General features: G+C 46.0%; 1 protein-coding gene across 4 annotated transcripts in view; it reads left to right on the forward strand.

Moving 5' to 3' along the window:
- Positions 1 to 22,594, forward strand: part of LOC144684774 (anoctamin-9-like) — a 178,775-nt gene that overhangs the window by 105,122 nt on the left and 51,059 nt on the right. For all 4 annotated transcript variants that reach the window (XM_078548979.1, XM_078548978.1, XM_078548981.1 and 1 more), the window contains 5 exons: positions 1,291 to 1,379; positions 8,660 to 8,794; positions 11,222 to 11,318; positions 16,749 to 16,809; positions 20,636 to 20,718. In XM_078548979.1, the coding sequence (XP_078405105.1) occupies positions 1,291 to 1,379; positions 8,660 to 8,794; positions 11,222 to 11,318; positions 16,749 to 16,809; positions 20,636 to 20,718 (465 nt within the window). The remainder of the gene's footprint in view (positions 1 to 1,290; positions 1,380 to 8,659; positions 8,795 to 11,221; positions 11,319 to 16,748; positions 16,810 to 20,635; positions 20,719 to 22,594) is intronic.

Consider the following 22,594-nt stretch of genomic DNA (forward strand, 5'->3'; position numbering starts at 1 on the left):
ATCGTTCTTTGTTGGTTCCTCTCCTCTGCCTGATGGTGGTTTCTGCACTCTCCTTAATCCTTCTTTTGAAGATTTTCCACTGTTCTTCAATGTTGCCTGACCTCAGTAGTACTTCGAATCTGTTGGAGAGGGTCAGCTAGAAACTGTCTGATATGTCTTTGTCCGTCAGTTTCTCCTTTGCAATGTTGTGACTTTGTGGCTGTAGCCTTCTTCAGCTTCAGGTGCATTTTTTCTAACACAAGGTGGTGGTCAGATCCTACATCACACCTTGATACGTACAGACATCTTATAGGGATGTCCTCCATCTGCTGCTGATGTGTATTATATAGTCAATCTGTTCAGGGTGTTACCATCTGGAGACATCCATGTCTTTTTGCGGATGACCTTGCATTTGAAAAAGGTATTCCAAATGCTGAGTCCATTGCTGTTGCAGAAGGCCAGCAGACATTCATCATTTCTGTTCCGCTGACCCATGTGGCCCAGTTGTACTGTTCAGTTCTTGCTGGTTGCTATTGAGCTTAGCATTGAGGTCACTGATTAGTAGCTTGATATCATGATTGGGTACCTTGTCCAGTGTGTCCTGTTCTGGGTAGGCCAAAAAAATTTATGCCAGCAAACCAGAAGCCGTTGGAGGAAAAATTTGCTCATGTAGCGCAATACATCAATTCCCTGGGGGCAGGCAGCGCTGCATGTTGTTATCTGCATGGCTTCTATGGTGTTCTTCGATGACATCAATGAAGAGCGCGGTGTGCACCACACAGGTAGTAGCCTGTAATGTTGCCTGCCACTGGGAAATCGAATTAAGTCTGAGCAGGATCACAACATAAATGAATTTCTCCACCCGCCGCCCTGTCTGCCCTCTGTTTGACTCTTGCCAATGCATGCTCTGGTGCCCTGGTCTGTATTCAGTTGATCCTCCCTTCTCAGGCCAAGTTCAGTGGTGTGGAAACTTTGACTTTGCTTCATTCTCCCTCTTGTTTGGCATCTACTGTTTTTTCCCTTCACCCTTTATGATAGAAGCACTTCAGAGATGAAAGTTGTTGTAATCTACAAGTTTTCAATCTATTTTGAAAGGATATTGGTAGTCCACACAGCCTGGACATGCATGTGGAGCTAATACAAAAAGAAATGTTTCAGGCTGAAGATTTAACTGATAAACCTTCTAGTAACCCATGCAAGAGGGGCCAGAAAAACATTTCAATTTTGTGTCTCTGTTGCTGAATGAATTGAGAAGTAAATCTTTTAGGAAAGGCACCAGCTGAAATTCTGATTTCTTTGTGTTTCACTTAGGATGGTGTTTGCGAGACAGAACGCAAGTTGCGGTTTGAATGGGCTGAGTGGAGATGCCTATTTAAGAAACAACCAATCAATGAAATAAGGTGATACACCAATCTGGCATATTACACCAGGCTTGTAAAATAGTGATATACTAATTTGGTACTTAAGACTGTGGATATAAACATGGCTTTTCCAAAGAAATTGCACACATCAGGAGGTCTTAGATGGTTCAGTAGGTTAGGGTATTGATTTTCACCTGTAAAACATGCAGATGAAATGAAAGTCTCTGGTTACTCTCAATCACACACAACTGCGAATAATTTGACATTGAGATGGCTGCTGTGAGAAATGGAAAATTGTCAGAGTGTGGCATTGGGAGGCTGGGGCTGTGGCATACCAATGACACACACAGTACCATTCTGGAATTTGTATGTTGATTATTTCCTTGATCTCCTAACCCAGGTCATTAATATTGCTTGACAATTAAGAAACAGACTCAGAGCATCCAGGTTGTGTCTCTAAGTGATCCCCAAGGGGCCAAAAGAAGTCAAGTGACCATGCATCTTTTTTTTGTATTACTTTTTCAGGTTGAGATTTATTATTTAGTTGCTGTTGAGAAGGTGGTGATGGGCTACTTGAATAGCTAGAACCTATATGGTGAAGGTACACCTACAGGCTTGGGCTGAAGAGTGATAAGTAACACTTGCACCACACAAATGCCAAGCACTGATCATCTCCAATGTGAGAGAACCTCACCACCTCCTTGTAGTATAAGGGTGTATGGCACATCAAGGATTAATGTGGAACTGGAGAACAGTACCACCCATAGTGTGATATAAAGGGTCATATGACCAGAGTCAGTTGTATAGTGAGTCTTTGAGTATGCAGAGACCTGTGTAGAAGTAAGCATTGAGTTAGCTTATTGTCTCAACTATACCCTGTACATATATATATAGTTATGAGTTACCAATAAACAGTTAATGTTCAACCTCTTTGAGAGATCTACTAAACAGAACATACAATGGGCGGAATCATCTCAGATTTGTACTAAGTGCGATAGTGGACGGGTAAAACAATATTTGACCTGCTGGCCGCAATGGCAGCTTTTCATGCCATATCGTCCCAAACCCGCTGCATTAATTATGCATTCCTGGGAAACATGCTGTTTCCATGGCAGGCGGGCTCCCATTTGCCAACCATGCCATCATCACGCTGGGCGCCACATTTAAAGTGCAGCTACGTGCACACCTCTCAGTGCTTCCAGCCCAGGACTGCAGCACGGAAGACAGGATGGCACCGAAAGGCAAGAAGACTGCAGCCCCCCCACTTCAGTGACATGTCCCTCAAGTACCTTTTGAATGCTGTGGAGGCCCGCAGTCATGTCCTCTACCTCCGCTCTGGCCGCAGGGTGAGTAGCTGCATCACTAATCCGGCTTGGGAGGTGGTGGCAGAGGTGGTCAGTGCCAATGCCCTGCAAAAGAGGATAGCCACCCAGTGCTGCGGGAGGATGAATAATCTCCTCCGTTCCGCTAGGGTAAGTCACTCTTCTCATCACTCTTAACTCACACACTCACAAACTCATCACATATCCACAGGGCCCTCACTCACTGCCAATTAAAGGAACATCACCATTCACACTCTCAGACACACCTTCATTGTCCTCATCTTGTCCATGGGATCACTCACCATCCACATGCCAGTTATACTTATCATCTGGCCTGGCAGGCATCCTGCTTACGCTCTCTCCATCTCTATTCATTCAGGACAAGCTGGCACACAACAAGAGGGAGAGGTCGCAGACTAGTGGAGGAATGCCTGAAATCAAGGTCCTCACAGTTTTGAAAGCAGAGCCATCTAGCTGGCCGGTGAAGATTTGGACTGTCCCTGTGCTGACAGTGAGGTCGGCGGTGCTCTACCATCAGATGTTTCAAGTCTCAGCTGTCCAGAGGATGCCCGCCAAAGCCAGATGCTGTGACTGATGTGTCCTGTTTCACAGGAAACTGCCATGTACTAATTATCTCTCTTTGCTTTCGCAAGGCACATCTGGGAAACAGCCAAGACAGTCCATGACCCAGGGCCTCCAATAAATCTGCAAGGGAAGCTCAGAAGAGGAATCCGCTGAAACCCTCCATGAAGACCCATCACAGCGCTCATCCATACCCTCCGGCAGCGCAGCGACACACACCTCAATGGGACCTAGCTTTAGAGTAGCCTCAGGATCACAATCTGATGAGCACATCGCACTTTCTGATCCACAGTAGGCGGTAGCATGGACTTCCCAGGTGTCCGGCACCCAGAGGACTGCGGGAGGCCAGAAATTTACTGAGTCCGAGTCAGATGACGAGCCTCTGGGCTCGGTCATGTCACAGTTGCTGGAGCTGCAACGGCAAGCTTGGGAACATCAGGAAGGGATATCTGCTGCTCTTGTCAGATTGCAAGGCACGATGGAGGAGCCTATCCGCCTTCAGGCTGAGGTGATAGTGCCGGCATGCCAACACACTGAGATCAACACTGGTGGGATGGCAGCCACCACGGTGACCCAGGACGTTGCTCCTGCACTGCTGCGCGGGCTGAACTCCATTGCCAACCCATAGTTGGCCTCCAACAGCGTCTACATGAGAAGGGTGCGGGGCAGCCCAATTACACTCCAGCTACCCTTTCTCAAGGAGTCAGCCAGGGGCCCTTGGGGAAGAGGATCAGCAGGTGCATACCCCGGGGCCATCTGTCCAGGTGACTCCGGGAGTGTCTGGCCCATCCGAAACTCCTTTTCCTGTTACCTCAGCAGTTCCTGCTCCACAGGCCAAGGAGGGTGCCACTGCCACACAGCAGGACCCTGAAAGTAGACTGGGGCCCTCCATGTCTTGGCCCTCCAGAGGATGCCTGCCATAGCCATCACAGGCAGGGCGTTGCAGTTAGCAGGCTACCTCCTGTGAATCCACCTCCACTGTGGATGTCCGGGGAGCACTGGTAGCGGCAGGGTTAGGAAAGTTAAGATGTAGTTGACAGCCTAGGCACGGGTGTTAATCACTTGTACATAATGTTCATTATTGTCAATAAACTCCCAAGAATGTCTCTCTGGCTCCTTGTTCTGATGAGCAGCATTCGTGTCACTCAGATGTTAAGCCTTTCTGCATAAGATAAAGGCAGGTGTGTCAGTCCAGGGCCTCTTTGCTGTGCTTTGTGCAGCCTTCAGACCAAAGTGATGGTCTGACTTCACAGTCCCTGGACATATTAGTGATGCCTGCACCTCGACGGTGCTTGTCATTGATGACAGAATGTTGTGGGCAGGCATCACAGAGTTCTCTCATACTCTCTGTGTGATCTCAGCACCTTTTAAGGTGGGGCTGGCCCCCATCTCTTCAGCATCCGTGATCATCCTGAAGGGCTCAGATGCTGAAGGTGGACAAAGGATCAGATATTTTTAAAGTTTCATGGCTGCGTCTCTATGATATGACCTTGATCACAGAGCGCGTGAGCTGCCCTCAGCCAGACAGGAGTCAGACGTTCTCAGAGGCTATGTGAAGATCTATGGAGTGTCTTCACTGCATGTCGTCATCATCCTCCTGGAACCTAGTGACTATTAGGGCCTACATTGTGTCTCCAAGACAGGAGCCTTATCACAGAGTATGTGCGCTGCCATAAGCCAGACTGGAGTCAAACGTTCTTAGATGCAATGTGAGGATCTATGGTGTCTCCTCACTGCATCTCATCATCATCTTCCACAAATCATAGCAGCAATGAGGGCTTACCGAGCGCTCCTATCTCGTCTGGCCAGTGCGAAGGTCTAATCACTGTCATCGTCGCCTTCAAGGACCTCCTCAGTCTCATCAGCCCCGTCGGCATCATCCTCCAGCTCCTCCATCTCCTTCTCTCCCATTGCAGTGCCAGGTTGTAAAGACCGCAGCAGGCAACAACGATTTGAGACACCCTCTGTGGACTATATAGCAGGGCTCCACCAGGCCAGTCCAGGCACTGAAACTTCATTTTCAGCATCCCGATGGTCTGTTCCACCAGGTTACGAGTTGTAGCATGAGCCTCGTTATACCGTCGCTCTGCTGCAGTCTGAGGCCGCCGCACGGGTGTCATCAGCCACGCCCTCTGCAGGTAGCCCTTGTCCCCAAGAAGCCAACCCTGCAGCCTCCGTGGACCCTGGAAAACGTCAGGGATCTGTGACCAACTGAGAATGTAGGAGTCGTGGACACTTCCTGGAAAATGTGTGCAGACTTGCAGGATGGGTTTGTGATGGTCGCACACCAGCTGCATATTCAATAAATGGAGGCAATTGCGGTTGACAGTTGACTGCATATTACGATGGAGATCTGAGTGCCACGTGAGTGCAGTCGATGGCACCCTGCCCCTGGGTGAAACCCAACATCTGGGCAAATCCAATCGCTCTTGCATCCATGTCCCCATGGCGCCAAATGCTGCAGTAGCTGGCAGATGTGACCGACCAGTTCCCTAGACATGCACAGTCTTCGGCGACACTCGTTCTCGGTCATCTGCAGGAATATAAGGTAGCCTCTTTAGACCCAGGGTCTAGCGATGTGCCGACCAGTGATGGCTCACTGTGGCTCTTCGGCAGCATGTGCAGGAGCCACAGCCGTCTCTTCTCCCTCTGCTCAGTCAGGTGCCTCAGTCACTCTCTTCTCCGTTGTCTTCGCTCTCTGTACGCCACGAGGCATAGAGCTCGTTCACAGGCTGCATGATCCTGATGTACTCCTCTTGCACGACGAAAGAGAGACACGTGGGTTAGCTTGAGTGTACTAAGAACCTCACTTGGTTAAGTCTTGAGGCCCCTTAATGCATGCCAGAGTGCTGGCTGCCACTTGGATGGCCAGAGATTAGTGCACTGCATGGCTGCCCGAGATCCCACCCACCTCCGCCCCATTCCACTTGACCGCAGTGCAGACCTTGCACCCTCCTCCCCCAAACCTCCATGTTGCTTCAACCTCAGGGCAGCCCTTACCCCCACCCCACTCTCCAACACACCTCAACCTTGAAGTCCAACAGGCGAGTGCTGCGCAATGTTGCTGTGCACTCACCTCTGAGTTCCTCTCAAAGTGCAGCCCAAATATATATATATATACATACATATATTCGGCTTGCAATCACGCTGTCATGGGTGGACGATCCAGCAGGACAGGATGAGTCCGGTGGGCTAGTTTTATAATGATATGCAGATATATTACAATGAGTTTCCTAATGTCCAATGACGGGAAATGCGGCCCGCCATCAACAGGCTGAGCGGACGATGGAAAACTGGTTTCACGATGTTATGAAACTGATTTTTGGCCTTTTTGATATATTGTCCGCTTACGCTACTGAGCACGCCTGACGCCAACGGGCATGGACAATTTCGCCCGATATCTTACAACACTCCTCTTGACATCCAATGGCATTTTCATCACCAGGTGCCCCACCATAAGCATCAAAGGGTGCGCCTTTGGCTAATCTGATGTGGAATGACCACATAATTAATTCTTCTGGCTCAATATTCTGTATAGAGTGACTCACCTCCTAACTGCTCAAAGACTCTTCACCACCTGCAGGGAACAAGTCATCAGTGGGATGAAATACTCACTATTTGCCTGGATGGGAGAGGCTGCAACAATACTCATGAAGTATTCAACACCATCCAGGCCAAAGCAGTCTACTTGATCAGCACCCTGTTTGCTAACTTTAACATTTATTCCCTCTAATGTTTAAATACTGTGGCTGTGGTGTGTATCACCTAAAGCATCCACTGCAGCAACTCACCGAGGCTTTTTCAGCAGTACCTCCCACACCCGTAATCTCCAACTCCTTGAAGGATAACCGCATCAGCTGCATAGGAACACTGTCGCCTCTAAATTTCTCTTCAAGTCATACACACTTCTAACTGGGGACAAAATTGCTATTTATTCAGTTTTGCTGGGTCAAAATCCTGGAACTCTCCACCCAACAGCATTGTAGGAGTACCGTAACCACACAAACTTCTGTGGCTCAAGGAGTCGGTTCATCACCGCCTTGTCAGGGTCGACTGAGCTGAGCAAGAATGGCAACCTTGCCAGCGGTGCTCAAGGGATTGCTTCTATTTGTAGCCAATTTTCACAATTTGATCTGTCTCATGTATTTGTTTCATATTGTAATGACAACAGAATGGCAGAAATTTTACTAGCTCATTGGAGACAGAAGGGAATGGCAGTGGCCAATTTACATAATTAAAAGGCAGTTGATGGCCATTTATCGGGGTTGCTGGTATTTTGCAGCGCTGCTGCATTTTGCTGGCAGTGGCAGAGCACCCCCCCCACCCTTAGAGAAGTCACCAGCTGCATGAAGGCATCCTCCCAGAGGCTTTGTGGGAGAGGCCCTGGAGCCATGGAGGCTCCATCCTTTGAAGAAAGGGCCAATGGTGACAACGGCCGCTTCTGCTGGTGGGATTTCTTCTCCATTTGGCACAGAAATAAATATTTCTACTTGTCTGCAATGGTGCCTCAATATGAAGGTACGTTCACTTTCCCCTTGCAGCCTCAGCAGTGGCCACCTCTGTCAGTGGGACTGCTGAGGCTGCAGAGCTGTCCACCCTTTGATTGGGTTGGCAGCTCGGAGAGGCTGTCCGCTGTTTTTAATTGGGTGGCAGTGCAAGTGGTGGCCTCTCAATTGGCCATTGCCAGAAATATGCTGCTATGGTTCCACTGTTGTCCTACGTGGGCTTGGGACCTGCATTGGGTTCCAACGTTGGGACTAACCTCGTGGCAGCAACAACCCCAGTCGATGTTTCTGTAACAAGAAGCTTCTCATTCAAGTTTGCATATCCCACATCTGCCCTTTTCCATTACTTCAAGTAAACTTACCTTTGCACTTTATCATAGGTTCTTCTTGACCCATTCACAGTCTGGGAGGTTGTGGAGGCGAGGTTTACTTTACCGCCAATTTTCCTCCAGACACGCAGATATCCGGCTTTGGGACGTTGACTCTTATTCTCTGGAAAAATAGTCTCCCTCCATTCCAGTACTGCCTCTATGGATTCAGTTGGAGGTGTGCCCTTAGTTTTTGTAGTGCAGCTTTTAAATGTAATACCCCAGGAACTGTGCACTCTCCAGCTAGTTAACCACAAACTTAAAGATGTCTGCCATAGAAAACACAGATGATATGGCGTTAATAAATCCTGAGAAATAGATGTTTTAATATTCCCAGAAACAGAATATAGAAGCATATTGCTCCCCCTGTTCTTAACCATTTATTTATCCATTTTTTAATTAAAATTAAAAGCTAACCAGCACATCATTCGTTGCTTTTGATGGAAGTCTGTGTTAGATATTCACTGTTAACATGTGGACAGAAAAATAACTTGTTGGATTACGTTCATCTTAAGAGTTTTGCTTCATGTCTCTATTTGCAGGGAGTATTTTGGAGAGCGAATTGCCCTCTATTTTGCTTGGCTTGGTTGGTACACCACCCTGCTGATTCCTGCTGCTATAAGTGGAGTCTTGGTTGTTCTGTATGGATTAATAAACTACGAAAGCAATCAAGTGAGGTACAGTACCTATCATGTGTTTCAATTACTGTGCAAATGGCGTGTTTACATCTCAGCTCTTAACATGCACTGCCAAGAGATTTTATATCACCAACTAAACTATATCTGCTGAAACATTAGGATAGATGGATTGAGGATTTGTAAAAATTTATGCTGTAATATTTACAATATTTGCCATGGCATGGATGTGCTGTATAGCGGGCTCACGTGAATGGTTGTTTTCAGAGGCTGAGGCTGCAAATTCTGAAAATTACAGACAGCAAAAATGGCTGAAGTTTTAAGTCGTATACTGATTGCACAAGCAGTTGTCGAAGAATCAGCTGGAAATGTTCTTCACTCTTTGGCAGATTGAGAAAGACAGAACACCAGTCCATTAAAACAAATTGCTGATGTTATGACTGGGATGGGAAGAGTGTGCAGTTTCTCTAGCCCCACTACTCCACAGATTGCACCATAAGTTTAAATGTTTAATTCACTCACCAAAATGGCCACTTGTTTATCTTTGCTACTGCTAGACCCAAAATAAAAGAGACTTTAACTAGGCTTCTTTCAATAAACTCAGAATAATTGATTTATCATGAAACAGAACTTCTTCAGGGGGAGGCAATGGCGTAGTGGTATTGTCGCTGGACTAGTAATCCAGAGACCCAGGGTAATGCTCTGGGGACTCGAATCCTGCCACGGCAGATGGTGGAATTTGAACTCAATAAAGATATGGACATTAAGGGCTGGATTTTACCGTTGGCGTGCGGGGGCGGGGCCCGCTTGCTGACACGTTGGGACGTCACTGTGCCCCATTTAAATCTTCAGGAAGGCGGGGGTGCAGCAAAATCAGCTGCGCACCCACCAACCTGTCAATGGCCATTTGAGGCCATTGACAGAGCAATTAAAGTAATTGGTGGACCAGCCCGTCCAACCTTAAGGTTGGCGGGCAGGCCAGGAGCCCCGGTGTGAACTTGAAAAAGCATGAAACCTCATCCGCAGGCGGGATGAGGTTTCATGTAGGGTTTTTAAAATTTTAATAAAGTGTTTTTGGAAATTATGAACATGTCCCAACTTATGTGACATTGTCACATGAGGGGACATGTTAGGGAAATTTTATTTTTCTATTTTGAACTTTTTCACATTTAGAGCCGATCTCCCTGAGGCTGCACTTAGCCTCAGGGAGATGAGTGCGCTCTTTCGTGCGCATGCGCGAAAGAACACACTCTCGATTTTAGGAATGCCCCCCGCCCACACAGGGAGCACATAGCGCTTCCCTGTGGATGTCACGCTGGGTGGGCCTTGATTGGCCCCCATGTAAAATGGCGCTCCTGCTGATTGGCTGAAACACCCGGCCCTGGGAGAAGTTCTGACTGAACATGTTTTTTTGAACTGTGTATGTATCTTGGGAACAAACTGTTAAGGAAGATAGCTCCTCTGTCTTTCTCCCTCTCTCTCTCCTTGTATTGCCTGCTGTCCAGAGTGGGTGTTCACGTTCAGCCAGAAAATTCTCATCTCTGTATAACTCATCTGTATTTGAAAGCCTGTGAAGCTGTGAAAAGCGAGAGTTAACAAAGACAGTAGGCAGGATTTTCCACACCCGCCCACTGCCACGATCTTGCGGTCCCGCCGCAAGTCAATGGACTTCTGGCAGGGGAGCCGCCTCGCCCGCAGCGGGTCCTGCACGTGATGGGGCCAGAAAATCCTGGTCAGTGTTTCACTAAAGATCCTTTGGAAAGGGCTTCCAAACAACTACTGTGACCAGCGCCCCAGTTTCACGCACAGGAACACCAAATTGACGCCATCAAGGCCTTTTTGAACTTTATCCTTTTTCATAAAGTGTCCCTTATGCCATCCCTCTGCAGATACCTTGTTTGTCTTGTCCTTTGTTTTGTGTGTGTGTTAGGATTATAAAAGGGGTAAATTGTTACACTTCCGTATTATAGATTGTATGTTAACCAGTTTTGCAACTTGTTTAAAAAAAAAGATTTGTTTCATAATAAATCTGAGTTTATTGAAAGAAGCCTGGTTAAAGTCTCTTTTATTCTGAGGCTAGCAGTAGCAAAGGTAAACAATTGGCCATTTTGGTGAGTGAATGAAATATTTACACTTATGGTGCAACCTGTGGAGTCGTGGTGCTAGAGAAACTGCATGCTTCTCTCATGCTGGTCATAACAGGTGGTCATACTATTTACAGGCTGAGCTATGAATAGGCATCCGGAAACACAAGGGACAGTGGCTTTGCTCAGGCTGTCAACTGAGGGGAAAGCAGCTGCAGTGACTCAGCCTGGATTATGACAACCATTGGTCTAGGATTTTAGGTGTTGCAGGAATGGAATGAGATTTTCTTGAGTCAGCAATCAGCCAGCAACATTTTCTAAGGTCTGTTTCCTGATGAGTAATGCATGGCTTTAATTTGCTCTCTCTTCTTTCCATGTACCTCAGTCAAGAGATATGCAATGCTACTGAGATTATCATGTGCCCACTATGTGATAACCGTTGTCAATACTGGAGACTCAATGAGACATGTACCTATGCTAAGGTAATAAAATCACACAAGCAAGGCAGTGGGGGATACCGTGTGGGAAATGGAAATGCTCAGATGAGATAATGGGCTAATTTTCAACTTAAACAAAAACAGAATTACCTGGAAAAACTCAGCAGGTCTGGCAGCATCAGCGGAGAAGAAAAGAGTTGACGTTTCGAGTCCTCATGACCCTTCAGCAGAACTGAGTGAAGTTAGGAGAGGGGTGAAATATAAGCTGGTTTAAGGTGGGTGGGGGGGTGGTGGGGGGTGGAGTGGAGAGAAGTTGGGGGGGGGTGGTTGTAGGGACAAGCAAGCAGTGATAGGAGCAGATAATCAAAAGATGTTACAGACAAAGGAACAGAGAGGTGTTAAAGGTGATATTATCTAATAGAATGTGCTAATTAAGAATGGATGGCAGGACACTCAAAATACAGCTCTAGTGGGGGTGGGGTGGAAAGACTGACAGGGTATTATAGTTATAGATTTAAAAATAATGATAAGGTGGGAAAAGAAAAATCTATATAAATTATTGGAAAAAACAAAAGGGAGGGGGAAGAAACGGAAAGGCGGTGGGGATGGAGGAGGGAGTTCAAGATCTAAAGTTATTGAACTCAATATTCAGTTGGGCTTCACTGGAACAATGAAGCAAGCCAAGGACAGACATGTGGGCAAGAGAGCAGGGTGGAGTGTTAAAATGGCAAGCGACAGGGAGGTTTGGGTCTTTCTTGCAGACAGACTGCAGGTGTTCTGCAAAGCGGTCGCCCAGTTTGCGTTTGGTCTCTCCAATGTAGAGCAACGAATGCAGTAGACTAAGTTAGGGGAAATGCAAGTGAAATGCTGCTTCACTTGAAAGGAGTGTTTGGGCCCTTGGACGGTGAGGAGAGAAGTGAAGGGGCAGGTGTTGCATTTTCTGCGTGGGCATGGGGAGGTGCCATAGGTGGGGGTTGAGGAGTAGGGGGTGATGGAGGAGTGGACCAGGGTGTCCCGGAGGGAACGATCCCTACGGAATGCCATCAGGGGGGGTGAAGGGAAGATGTGTTTGGTGGTGGCATCATGCTGGAGTTGGCGGAAATGGTGGAGGATGATCCTTTGAATGTGGAGGCTGGTGGGGTGATAAGTGAGGACAAGGGGGACCCTATCATGTTTCTGGGAGGGAGGAGAAGGCGTGAGGGCGGATGTGCGGAAGATGGGCCGGACACGGTTGAGGGCCCTGTCAACTACCGTGGGTGGAAAACCTCGGTTAAGGAAGAAGGAGGACATGTCAGAGGAACCGTTTTTGAAGGTAGTATCATCAGAACAGATGCGACGGAGGCGAAGGAACTGAGAGAATGGGATGGAGTCCTTACAGGAAGCGGGGTGTGAGAAGCTGTAGTCGAGGTAGCTGTGGGAGTCGGTAGGCTTGTAATGGATAATGGTGGACAGTCTATCATCAGAAATTGAGACAGAGAGGTCAAGGAAGGGAAGGGAACTGTCAGTTCGGTGCGGCTTCATGCTCTCGTCGGGACCTGGAAAAATTTATTAATTTTGCTTCCAATCTCCTCCCCTCCATCATTTTCACATGGTCCATCTCTGACGCTTCCCTTCCCTTCCTGTCCGCAAGAAAGACCCAAACCTCCCTGTCACTTGCCATTTTAACACTCCACCCTGCTCTCTTGCCCACATGTCTGTCCTTGGCTTGCTGCATTGTTCCAGTGAAGCCCAACGCAAACTGGAGGAACAGCACCTCATCTTCCGACTAGGCACTTTACAGCCTTCCGGGCTGAATATTGAATTCAACAACTTTAGATCTTAAACTCCCTCCCCCATCCCCACCCCCATTTCCGTTTCTTCCCCCTCCCTTTTGTTTTTTCCAATAATTTATATAGATTTTTCTTTTCCCACCTATTTCCATTATTTTTAAATCTATAACTATAATACCCTGTCAGTCTTTCCACCCCACCCCCACTAGAGCTGTACTTTGCGTGTCCTGCCATCCATTCTTAATTAGCACATTCTCTTAGATAATATCACCACCTTTAACACCTCTCTGTTCCTTTGTCTGTAACATCTTTTGATTATCTGCTCCTATCACTGCTTGCTTGTCCCTACAACCACCGCCCCCCCCAACTTCTCTCTCTCTCCACCCCCCCCCCACCTTAAACCAGCTTATATTTCACCCCTCTCCTAACTTCACTCAGTTCTGCTGAAGGGTCATGAGGACTCGAAACATCAACTCTTTTCTTCTCCGCCGATGCTGCCAGACCTGCTGAGTTTTTCCAGATAATTCTGTTTTTGTTTTGGATTTCCAGCATCCGCAGTAGTTTTTTGTTTTTAATTTTCAACTTGCTGCCTGGGCAGAACAACTGCCTATTATAGAAACCACCCAGTTTTCATGTCCTCTAATTTCCCATCGCCAAATTCACCTCATTGTGAATACTGAGTAATCCAGTACCTCATCTCTAAATAGTTGCTTGTTTTTGTGTTGTTTGCCACAGGTTCATTATGGTCATATGCAAAGAGCAAATTTATTGCTGAGGAATGAAGGCATAAGATGTTTTATGTATATTGCAATGATCAGTTCTTGAGCCTACAGTTTCTCTCTGTGCTCCTCTTGGCATCCTGAAATGGGCTGGTTGAGGTACACAGCACTGGCTTATTATAAGCAACAATGCCAATTGCCCCATCCCACTTTCTTATTGGCTTTCTCGCTCAGTGCACCTGCTGGGGGCTAATCTTGTCAACCTTCTTTCTGTCTGACTTACTCCTCTCACTGCTGATCCTGTAGACTCTAGTGCCTTATTCCACCCCTTTCATCTCCCTTCCAGAATCATCATTCTCTACTGCCTTCCAAGTATGATAAAAATTTCTTGCTGAGATATCTTCACTGTTTTCCTCCCTCAGCTTCTGCACCGAGTGGCTTCACATCCTTGGTGATTTCAACCTTCATCTCATCATTTTCTTTCCTCTGTTCTCTTTCCTCTGAGATTACTGCCCTCTCATCCTCTCTAAATTTCTCCCTCCATATAACCTCCCTAACTCACATTCACGGCCACCCCCTTGAGTTTGCCATCTTACATGGTCTTGCAAGTCCCATTGTATCAATTACAGATAAGGTTATCTTTGATCACTTCCTTGTATCACTCGCCACGCACATCCCCCTTCCACTCCCCAACTTTACCTACTTTTTTATCTGTGTTTTGGAAAAACTATCACCTAATTCACCTACAATTGCACTTTTAAAGTCCCAATTGTCTAGCCTCTGGCCCTTAGATCTCCACATTTCTGCAGCTACTGATTTGCTCAACCACACCCTCATCTCCACCTTTGATGCTTCAGTCCCCAGTAAAATTATTACTCTCTCACCTTGGCTGTTACCCTGGTATGACCCTCATATTTGCTCCCTTTACTCCAAAGGACGCAGCCTTGAAAGAATATATTAGACAAGTGGTTTAGCCACTCACCGCCGTATCTGGCTGGATCACATAAATTACCATCAGGTCCAGCTCTCATCTGCTAAAACTGCTTACTATTCCAGGATCATCCTGGAATGCAGAGAAACCCCGGCTTATTTTCTCTACCGCAAAACATTGTCTTAGTTCCTTTTCTCTGCCCCCTCCGCCCTCATCTCCAACAATATATATGAGGCACTCGTGGACTTCTTTGTCACTAAGATCGAGACTACCTAATCTGCTGCCTCTGCCGCATCCCTCCCTTCCAGAAGCCCATCAGGTCAAATTCCTATAATGATCAGCCCTTGCCCTAGCCCTGAACTTGCATCTTTCTCTGGTTTCTCTCCTATCTCCCCTCATGTCCTGTCTGAGCTCATCTTGTCCATGAGATCCACCCTCTGCTCCCATGATCCTATTCTCAGTAAACTGCTGACCATCCAACTTCCTCTCGTGGTCCCCATGTTAGCTGATATTGTAAACGGTTCTTCCTCGTCAGGTGCTGTCTCCTTTAAATCTGCTGTCGTCATCTCTCTTCTCAAAAAAAAACGACGCTTGACCCATCATCCTTGCAAACTACTGTCCTGCCTCCAACCTCCCTTTCCTCTCCAAATTCCCTAAACATGTTGTCAACTCCCAAATCTATTTCCATCTTTCCTAGAACTCCATTTTTGAATCACTTCAATCAGATTCCACCCTACCATACTACTGAAACAGCTCTTCTCAAAGTCATAAATTACATCCTATGTGACTGTGAAAATGGTAAACTTTCCATCTTGTCCTTATCGACCTGTCTGCAGCCTTTGACATGGTTGACCACATTCTCCTCCAATGCCTCTACACTGTCGTCCAGCTGGGTGGGACTACTGTCACCTGGTTCCATTCTTATCTATCTAATCATAACCAGAGAATCATTTGAAATGGCTTCTTTGCTGCTCCCACACCATTATCTCTGGTAAACCCCAAGGATCTATCCTTGGCCCCCTCCTATTTCTCAACATGCAGCCCCTGGCGACATCATCCGAAAATACATTGTCAGTTCTCACATGTACTCTGACCACACCCAGCTCTATCTCACAACCACCTCTCTCAACCCCATCACTATTGCTAAATTATCAGACTGCTTACCTGACATTAAGTACAGGATGAGCAGAATTTTCCTCCAATCAAATACTGGGAAGATGAAGCCATTGTATTTGGGCCCTGCTACAAAATCTGTTCCCTAGCTACTGACTCCATCCCTCTCCCTGTCATCAGTCTGAGATTAAGCCAATCTGTTTGCAATCTTGGTGTCACATTTTACCCCGAGATGAGCTTTCGACCTCAGATTTATGCCATCATTAAGATGGTCTATTTCCACATCTGTAACATTGCCAACTTTTCCCCTGTTGCAGCTCATCTGCTGCTAAAGCTCTCATTCTTGTCTTTGATACCTCTAGACTTGACTATTCCAATGCACTGTAGGTGAATCTCCCACATTCTGCCCTGCGTAAACTTGAGGTCATCCAAAATTCTGCTGCCCATGTCTTAACTTGCTCCAAATCCTGTTCACCTATTACCTCTGTGCTCACTGACCTACATTGGCCCTTGATCAAGCAACATCTTGATTTTAAAACTCCTGTCCTTGTTTTCAAATCCCTCCATGGCCTTACTCACCTCCTCATCTCTGTGATCTCCTCCAGCCCCACAACTCTCTAAGATATCTTCACTCCTCTAATTCTGGTTTCTTGTGCATCCCCGATTTTAATCACTCCACCATTGATGGCTAAATCTTTGGTTGCCTCAACCCTAAGCTCTGGAATATTCTCTCTACACCTCTCTGCTTCGCTTTCTTCCTTTAAGACACTCTATAAAACCCTACCTCTTTGACCAAGCTTTTGATCATCTGTCCTAATATCTCTTTGTGCCTCAGTATCATATTTTGTTTTAAAATGCTCCTGCCTTAGTCAGTTTATTATGTTAAGGCATTATATTAATATAAGTTGTTTTTGAGTAAACTTAGCTCATTCTATTCCTGCAGATCACACAACTTTTTGACCATGAAATGACAGTTGTTTTTGCAATGATCATGGCAATCTGGGGTAGGTATTTTCCTCAGCACATTGTTAACTTTCATTTAGTTAAAAAGAAATGGTTTATGCAGGTATTAAATTCATCTCCATGACCTATAAGTGTACTATGGATGGTGACTGTAGTACTTAACAATGAGTGATTTTATTAAGGGTTACATTGTTAAATGCATTAGAAATCATGAAATATCTGAAATATATAATACACATAGCGGGCAGGATTTTTAGGTCCTGATGGAGGTGGGAATAGAGGTGGGCTGGTGCTAAAAAGAGTGCCATTGGCTGGCATGTCAGTTGCACGTCACTGTTCTTGACGTTGTTGTTTTTCCTCAGGACAGGGGAAAGACAAGCCCTGGAAATCACAACCTCCATTGCCCCCTTCTTACCATCACCTCCTGGTTTGGGAATGATGCCAATTTATCCAGTTAATGAGCTCTGTAAATTTATTGATGGGAACCTTGGAACTTTGGTGGAGACACACAGGTTGCGTGTTGGTCAGGGACAGACCAGGGTGTATGGAGGCAGCAACACAGCGGACAGCCAATGATGACTTTACCACGATATTAGGTGGGCCCATTAAAAGTAACATGGCTGAGAAGGACATTCAGCCATTGGGTATCGGGTATGTACATATTGCGGGAAAAGTGGTCACTATACACTTGGGTAGTGCAGACGGTTATGACCTTCCTGGCACCACGGGGACATGAATGGGGGATTAGGGTTCCAGACATTATTGGGAGTTTAGCTGAGTGCAAGAAAGAGAGCAGTTGGTGATGGGAGCTCAAGATATTGAATCTAGTGGCGATGAGGGTCAACATTCTCAGCAGCAGAGTACTGGGCAAGAGGAGGGTAGACGAGAGGGACGAGGGGCAGGAAGGCAACTATACCCAAGGCATCATGTGTACAGCCAAAGAAGAAGCTATCTGGGTATGTGACCCTGAGATGAAGCCACATAGGAGCTATAACTGAAGCCATCTGCTCACAAGGACCATCATTGAGCAAGTCATTGGGCTTCTGAAGATTCATATTCTGATCCATGGACTGCTGGGTGACACCCTGCAACACACTTCTGCAAGGGTCTTGTGCAGATTGGTGGTCTGCTGTGCTCTTCATAACCTGGCCCTTCAGAGGTATGGACCATGCAGAGGGTGAAGCCCTGGAATGGCCATCGGAGAAAGAGGAGGAAGATGCAGAATACAGAGGTGCTTGGCTGCACAGAGATGTGGCCGGGCCTGGTGCAGTGCTCAAGAGTCTCTTCAGGATGCTATTATCAGGGACCACCTGATCTAGACACATTTCAGCTGAGTCCTTCTAACCCAGGGGGATGGCATGGTCTCGAACTCACTTCGAGCCGTCTATGAGAACACTTCTGTTGAAGATGCAGCTTTGAATGGATCCACTCTTACCACTAATGAATGATGCAGATCTCTTCAGAGGTCTTGCTGTCCACTTCAAAGACCTTTGTTTCCCTTCACCTCTTCCCTCCTCGAATTTTGCCATGAAAGAATGGAAGCTCACATGTCTGGCATCATGTCAATATTTAAGGTATGTTCAGAAAGTGAAAAAGTGGACATTCACAAATATAGAAAGCCCCAGTTAACCACTCAGTACCCTGCCCAACGTGGGGGCCTCCACTCTTGGCCACTTCTACAAGGTGCGCTCTTTGTGGCCTTGGATGAGGTGGAGGCTTGCAGTGCTGACATGCACGTGGCAGACGTCCTCATTGTGGAGGTGCCAGCAGAGGTTTCTGCAGAGGCTGATACACAAGTGTCAACATAGGGACAGCTTCAGTGGGGAAGAATGCATTCCACCCCCCTCATCTACAGATTGCAATACTTTTTTACCCTCCCCACCATATATCTCAATCTCTCCTTCCCTCACCTCAATCCATCTTTGTTTGGCTTGGTGGTCTTCTTCCACCCACTGGAAAGAGACTTCCCTCCTTTCCTTCGCTCCCTCCAAAAGGAACTCCACTTCCCTCCTTTCCTTCGCTCCCTCCAAAAGGAACTCCAACTCTGTGTTGGAGAATCAAGGGGCAGTCCTGCCCTGGTGTCAGGCCTCTGCTTCTCCTCCTCAATCAATTGTGCTTGCATTTTTCCCTTCAAAAACAATACACAGGCACAATAATGGCTGTCGTGTGTGTTTAAATGAGGCTTGCACTTCAGCAGTCTGGCCTCCATTCCCTCACACATGATTGCTAATTCACTGCCAAAACCACCCTCCAGCCAATTAAGTTCACCTTCACAGAATGGGGTCAGAACACAGAAATGGTTCCAACATTGGTTTTCCTACCCAGGAAGATAAATCATGCCGATTACTTATTTAATTTTCTTTTTTTTCCTTTCATGGGATGTGGGTGTCACTGGCAAGGCCAGAATTTGCTGCCCATTCCTAATTGCCCTTGAACAGAATGGCTTGCTAAGCCATTTCAGAGGGTAGGTTCTGTGGGTCTGGAATCACATTGTAAGCCAGACCAGGTAAGGATGGCAGATTTCCTTCCCGAAACGACATTAATGAACCAGATGCATTTTTACAACAATTGATGATAGTTGCCATGGTCCCCATTACTGAGACTAGCTTTATATTCCAGTAAATTTCACCAGTTGCCCTGGTGGGTTTTGAACCTATGTCCCCAGAGGATTAGACTTGGTCTCTGGGTTACCAGTCCAGTGATGTTACCACTACGCCACTATCTCTCCAGTTTCCACCATTTCTTCCCACTTCTGAAATTATTGATTCCTTTTGATGATATGGTTTTACAGATAGTAGCAGTTTAAAAGTATCTCACCCAAAAAGCCAGTCTCTCATGTGTAAGCCTGAACAGTATGTATTAGCAGACTATTCTATTTGCATGGCATCCCAGCTAAGCACAATTATGCATAGTGTCCAATAGGGATCAGTGGTAGGAGCTCAAGTTGATCGTTCCCCTCCCTCGCCCAGACACTGAGGCCAATTGTAGCATTTTGATTGTCCGTTAGCACTGGTGAACTAATTCAGGAGAGATCAAGGATCAAACATAGAGTTTTCCTGGTCTCTGTAGCTCACTAATACACCACTTAAGTATTCAGTCCATGTGCATACAATTTACAATTATTTGTCAGTTTAAACTTAAAATCCGGCCCATGGGAAAATTATATGTCCAGTGTATCTTCTGCTCCTGCCCAGTCCTGTGGCCTTGCAGCGATTTAACATTCGTTAGGACTTTAATTACCTTGAGGTGAGACTTCTGCACCCCCACCCCTCCAAACCCGGTCTGGGGAGCAAGTCTCTCCTCCAAGAGCTGCTGGCTAATCAGATGGCCAGCAGCTCCCTGGTCACAGCAGCTCTCCTGGGAGCAGTGGCCACAGTTGGACTGCATCCAGTCCCCAACAATGTTGTTGGAGCTGAATGCAAAGTAAGTGGGTGTCGGTATTACCAGGGCCAGGCTGAGGTGAGGGGGATAGGTGACAGGGGTGGATAGGGTGCGGTAGGAGCGGTTTGTGGAAGGGGATACTTAAGGGTGTCTGGAGCTTGGTGAGGAGCCTCCAGTTGAAACAGGGTGCCCGTAAATGAAGCAACCTCCTTGATCGCCTGAACTCCAAGGGCTGTTACCTGCAGAGTTTCTGACCCGTTGCCATTCTAAGCCGTGAAACTCTTGGGGGAGGCAGGAAGTGGCACTTAAGTGTTTATTAATTGGTCACTTCAGGACCTTAATTGGCACAAGGGTGGGGACAGGATCAGGTGGGTGGTCCTCCCACCACCTGCAAACCCATCTGCAGGGGAGTGTAAAAGTCTGTCCATTGTTCTTAAACAATTAAACTTTAGTTATTTCAGTGAATATTTCTCTCTCAAAATATAGCCACTGTATTTTTGGAACTGTGGAAACGAGCCCGAGCAAAAACTGCCTGCTCCTGGGATTTATGCCATTGGGATGAGGATGAGGTAAAACATTAAACTGATTTAACTATGAAATTAATGAACATTAGATTGGTACTCAATGAGAGCTGTTTAGCTTATGACATTGGGTCTGATATTGCTGGAAAAATAACATCTTATTAATGATACATATTGTTGTTAATGTGCAAACTCGGGGGTAAAAAGATTCAGCATGCGTTGCCAATTGTCAGAGCTTGCTGGTTGATTTACGCTATTCTTCTTTTGTGTCACACAAATGGCATCACACCCTCAACCTCCCTGTTTTTTTTTTAAAGAGTTTTCTGGATTTGTGCATTAAGGTTCATTAAATTGGCAATAGAAAATTAGGTTGGGTAATGAAGAGCGCAACTACCTTTAAAAAGAGGCCATACTGTCTGCAATGTAATGTCAATTAATCTCTCCAGCCTAGAAAGGAAGCAATTTAAGTTGTCATATCTCATTCCTGCATGTAGTAAATCGTTCTTTGAATTTTCAAATATTACTTTATCTTTGCCTTTACTCTCTACCTCTTAATTCGATCTTTCCTTTTTATTTTTCTTTCTATATCTGATTTAACTCCAATTCACCCTCCTTCTCCATCATGTTTCTTTCTCAATCCTTAAGTCTCACTAGTTCAGGAGATGCACTGTGTTTATACCATTAAAAGTCCCAGATGCGATTTTGCCCTCTCAACATGGTTGTCAGCTCTTTCTTCAGCAAGTTTAAAAATAAAGTTTGAGCTGCAAGGTGCAGGAAAATGTCTACCAAACAGTGTGTGCTGCAAGATGCCTTGTTCCAGCAAAATCTGGTCCATTGCAGATTGAAGTGAGTTTGTTTGAAGAGCAACATGTTCTGTTTAATCTGTCGGATAGGTGTCTAAAACATTTAAAAGCAACTTCCCTACTTTGAAGCTACATATATGTTTGAAGGGGAATTGGTAATTTTAAGGTACGTTATTTTGGTAACTGGCGTGTGGGAGGGGTGTAAGTACAGTGGCAGGCTGGTTCTCAAGACACAGCAGCCCAACTCTCAATATTGTTTAATGGCCTCCTAAACCTCACCCCCTCCCCATCACCCCCAATGCCCCCTCAGATCACCAATGCCACCACCAAGCTCCCACAGGTCATATATGCCCCCTCCATGCCCCATATATCCTATATAGCCAATCACCCAGTATCCACTACGCACAGTCCTCAGGAATCATGCAATAGCAGTGTAAATTATTTTAAATGCAGGTGTAAAAAAAAATCTGTGACAATGTAATAAAACTTTTGAAAGTTTGTTATTTATACTGCAAAAAAATTCTCCATTGAAAAGATTGTTAATCCTTTAAGTGGCCATTAAGTTGTGTAAACAAACAACAAATGTACTCTGAATCCATATCAAAGGCAGAGGATTTATTACAACCTCAGAAAACTGTCACTCATTCCTTGAACAGCTATGGCAACAGAACTTAGTTCACTAACAGGTTTTGGAACTCATCTAAGCATTGATAATGACCACACTACCAAAACATCATTGCAAACTGCAAGAGCCTGAAAATGAAAGAACAGATTATGTTTTTTCTATTTCAAAACAGATTGCCTGTGAATCAATGAAGAGGATCAGGCGCTTTGTTTTTTCTTACCTTTTAAAAGCATGGGATTTTTTTTCCACAGTCAAAGCTGTCTGTACATTGAGTCCACTACCAAACAAGAAAAGGAGTTTACCAACATATTTTCCCATATTTTTGAATGTATTATGGCACTTTCTCCAATGGAAAAAGTACTATAATGCATGTCAGTACTTAGGCAATGTTGGCCAATGTAATGGTTAACTTACTCTTACAGGACAGATCCCTGTGAGGAACCGCTACATCAAAATGCATATAAGTTACAATATAACATCTAATAGTGACATCTGA

This window comes from Cetorhinus maximus, chromosome 9 (genome assembly GCF_964194155.1).
Source record: "Cetorhinus maximus chromosome 9, sCetMax3.hap1.1, whole genome shotgun sequence".
NCBI lineage: Eukaryota > Metazoa > Chordata > Chondrichthyes > Lamniformes > Cetorhinidae > Cetorhinus > Cetorhinus maximus.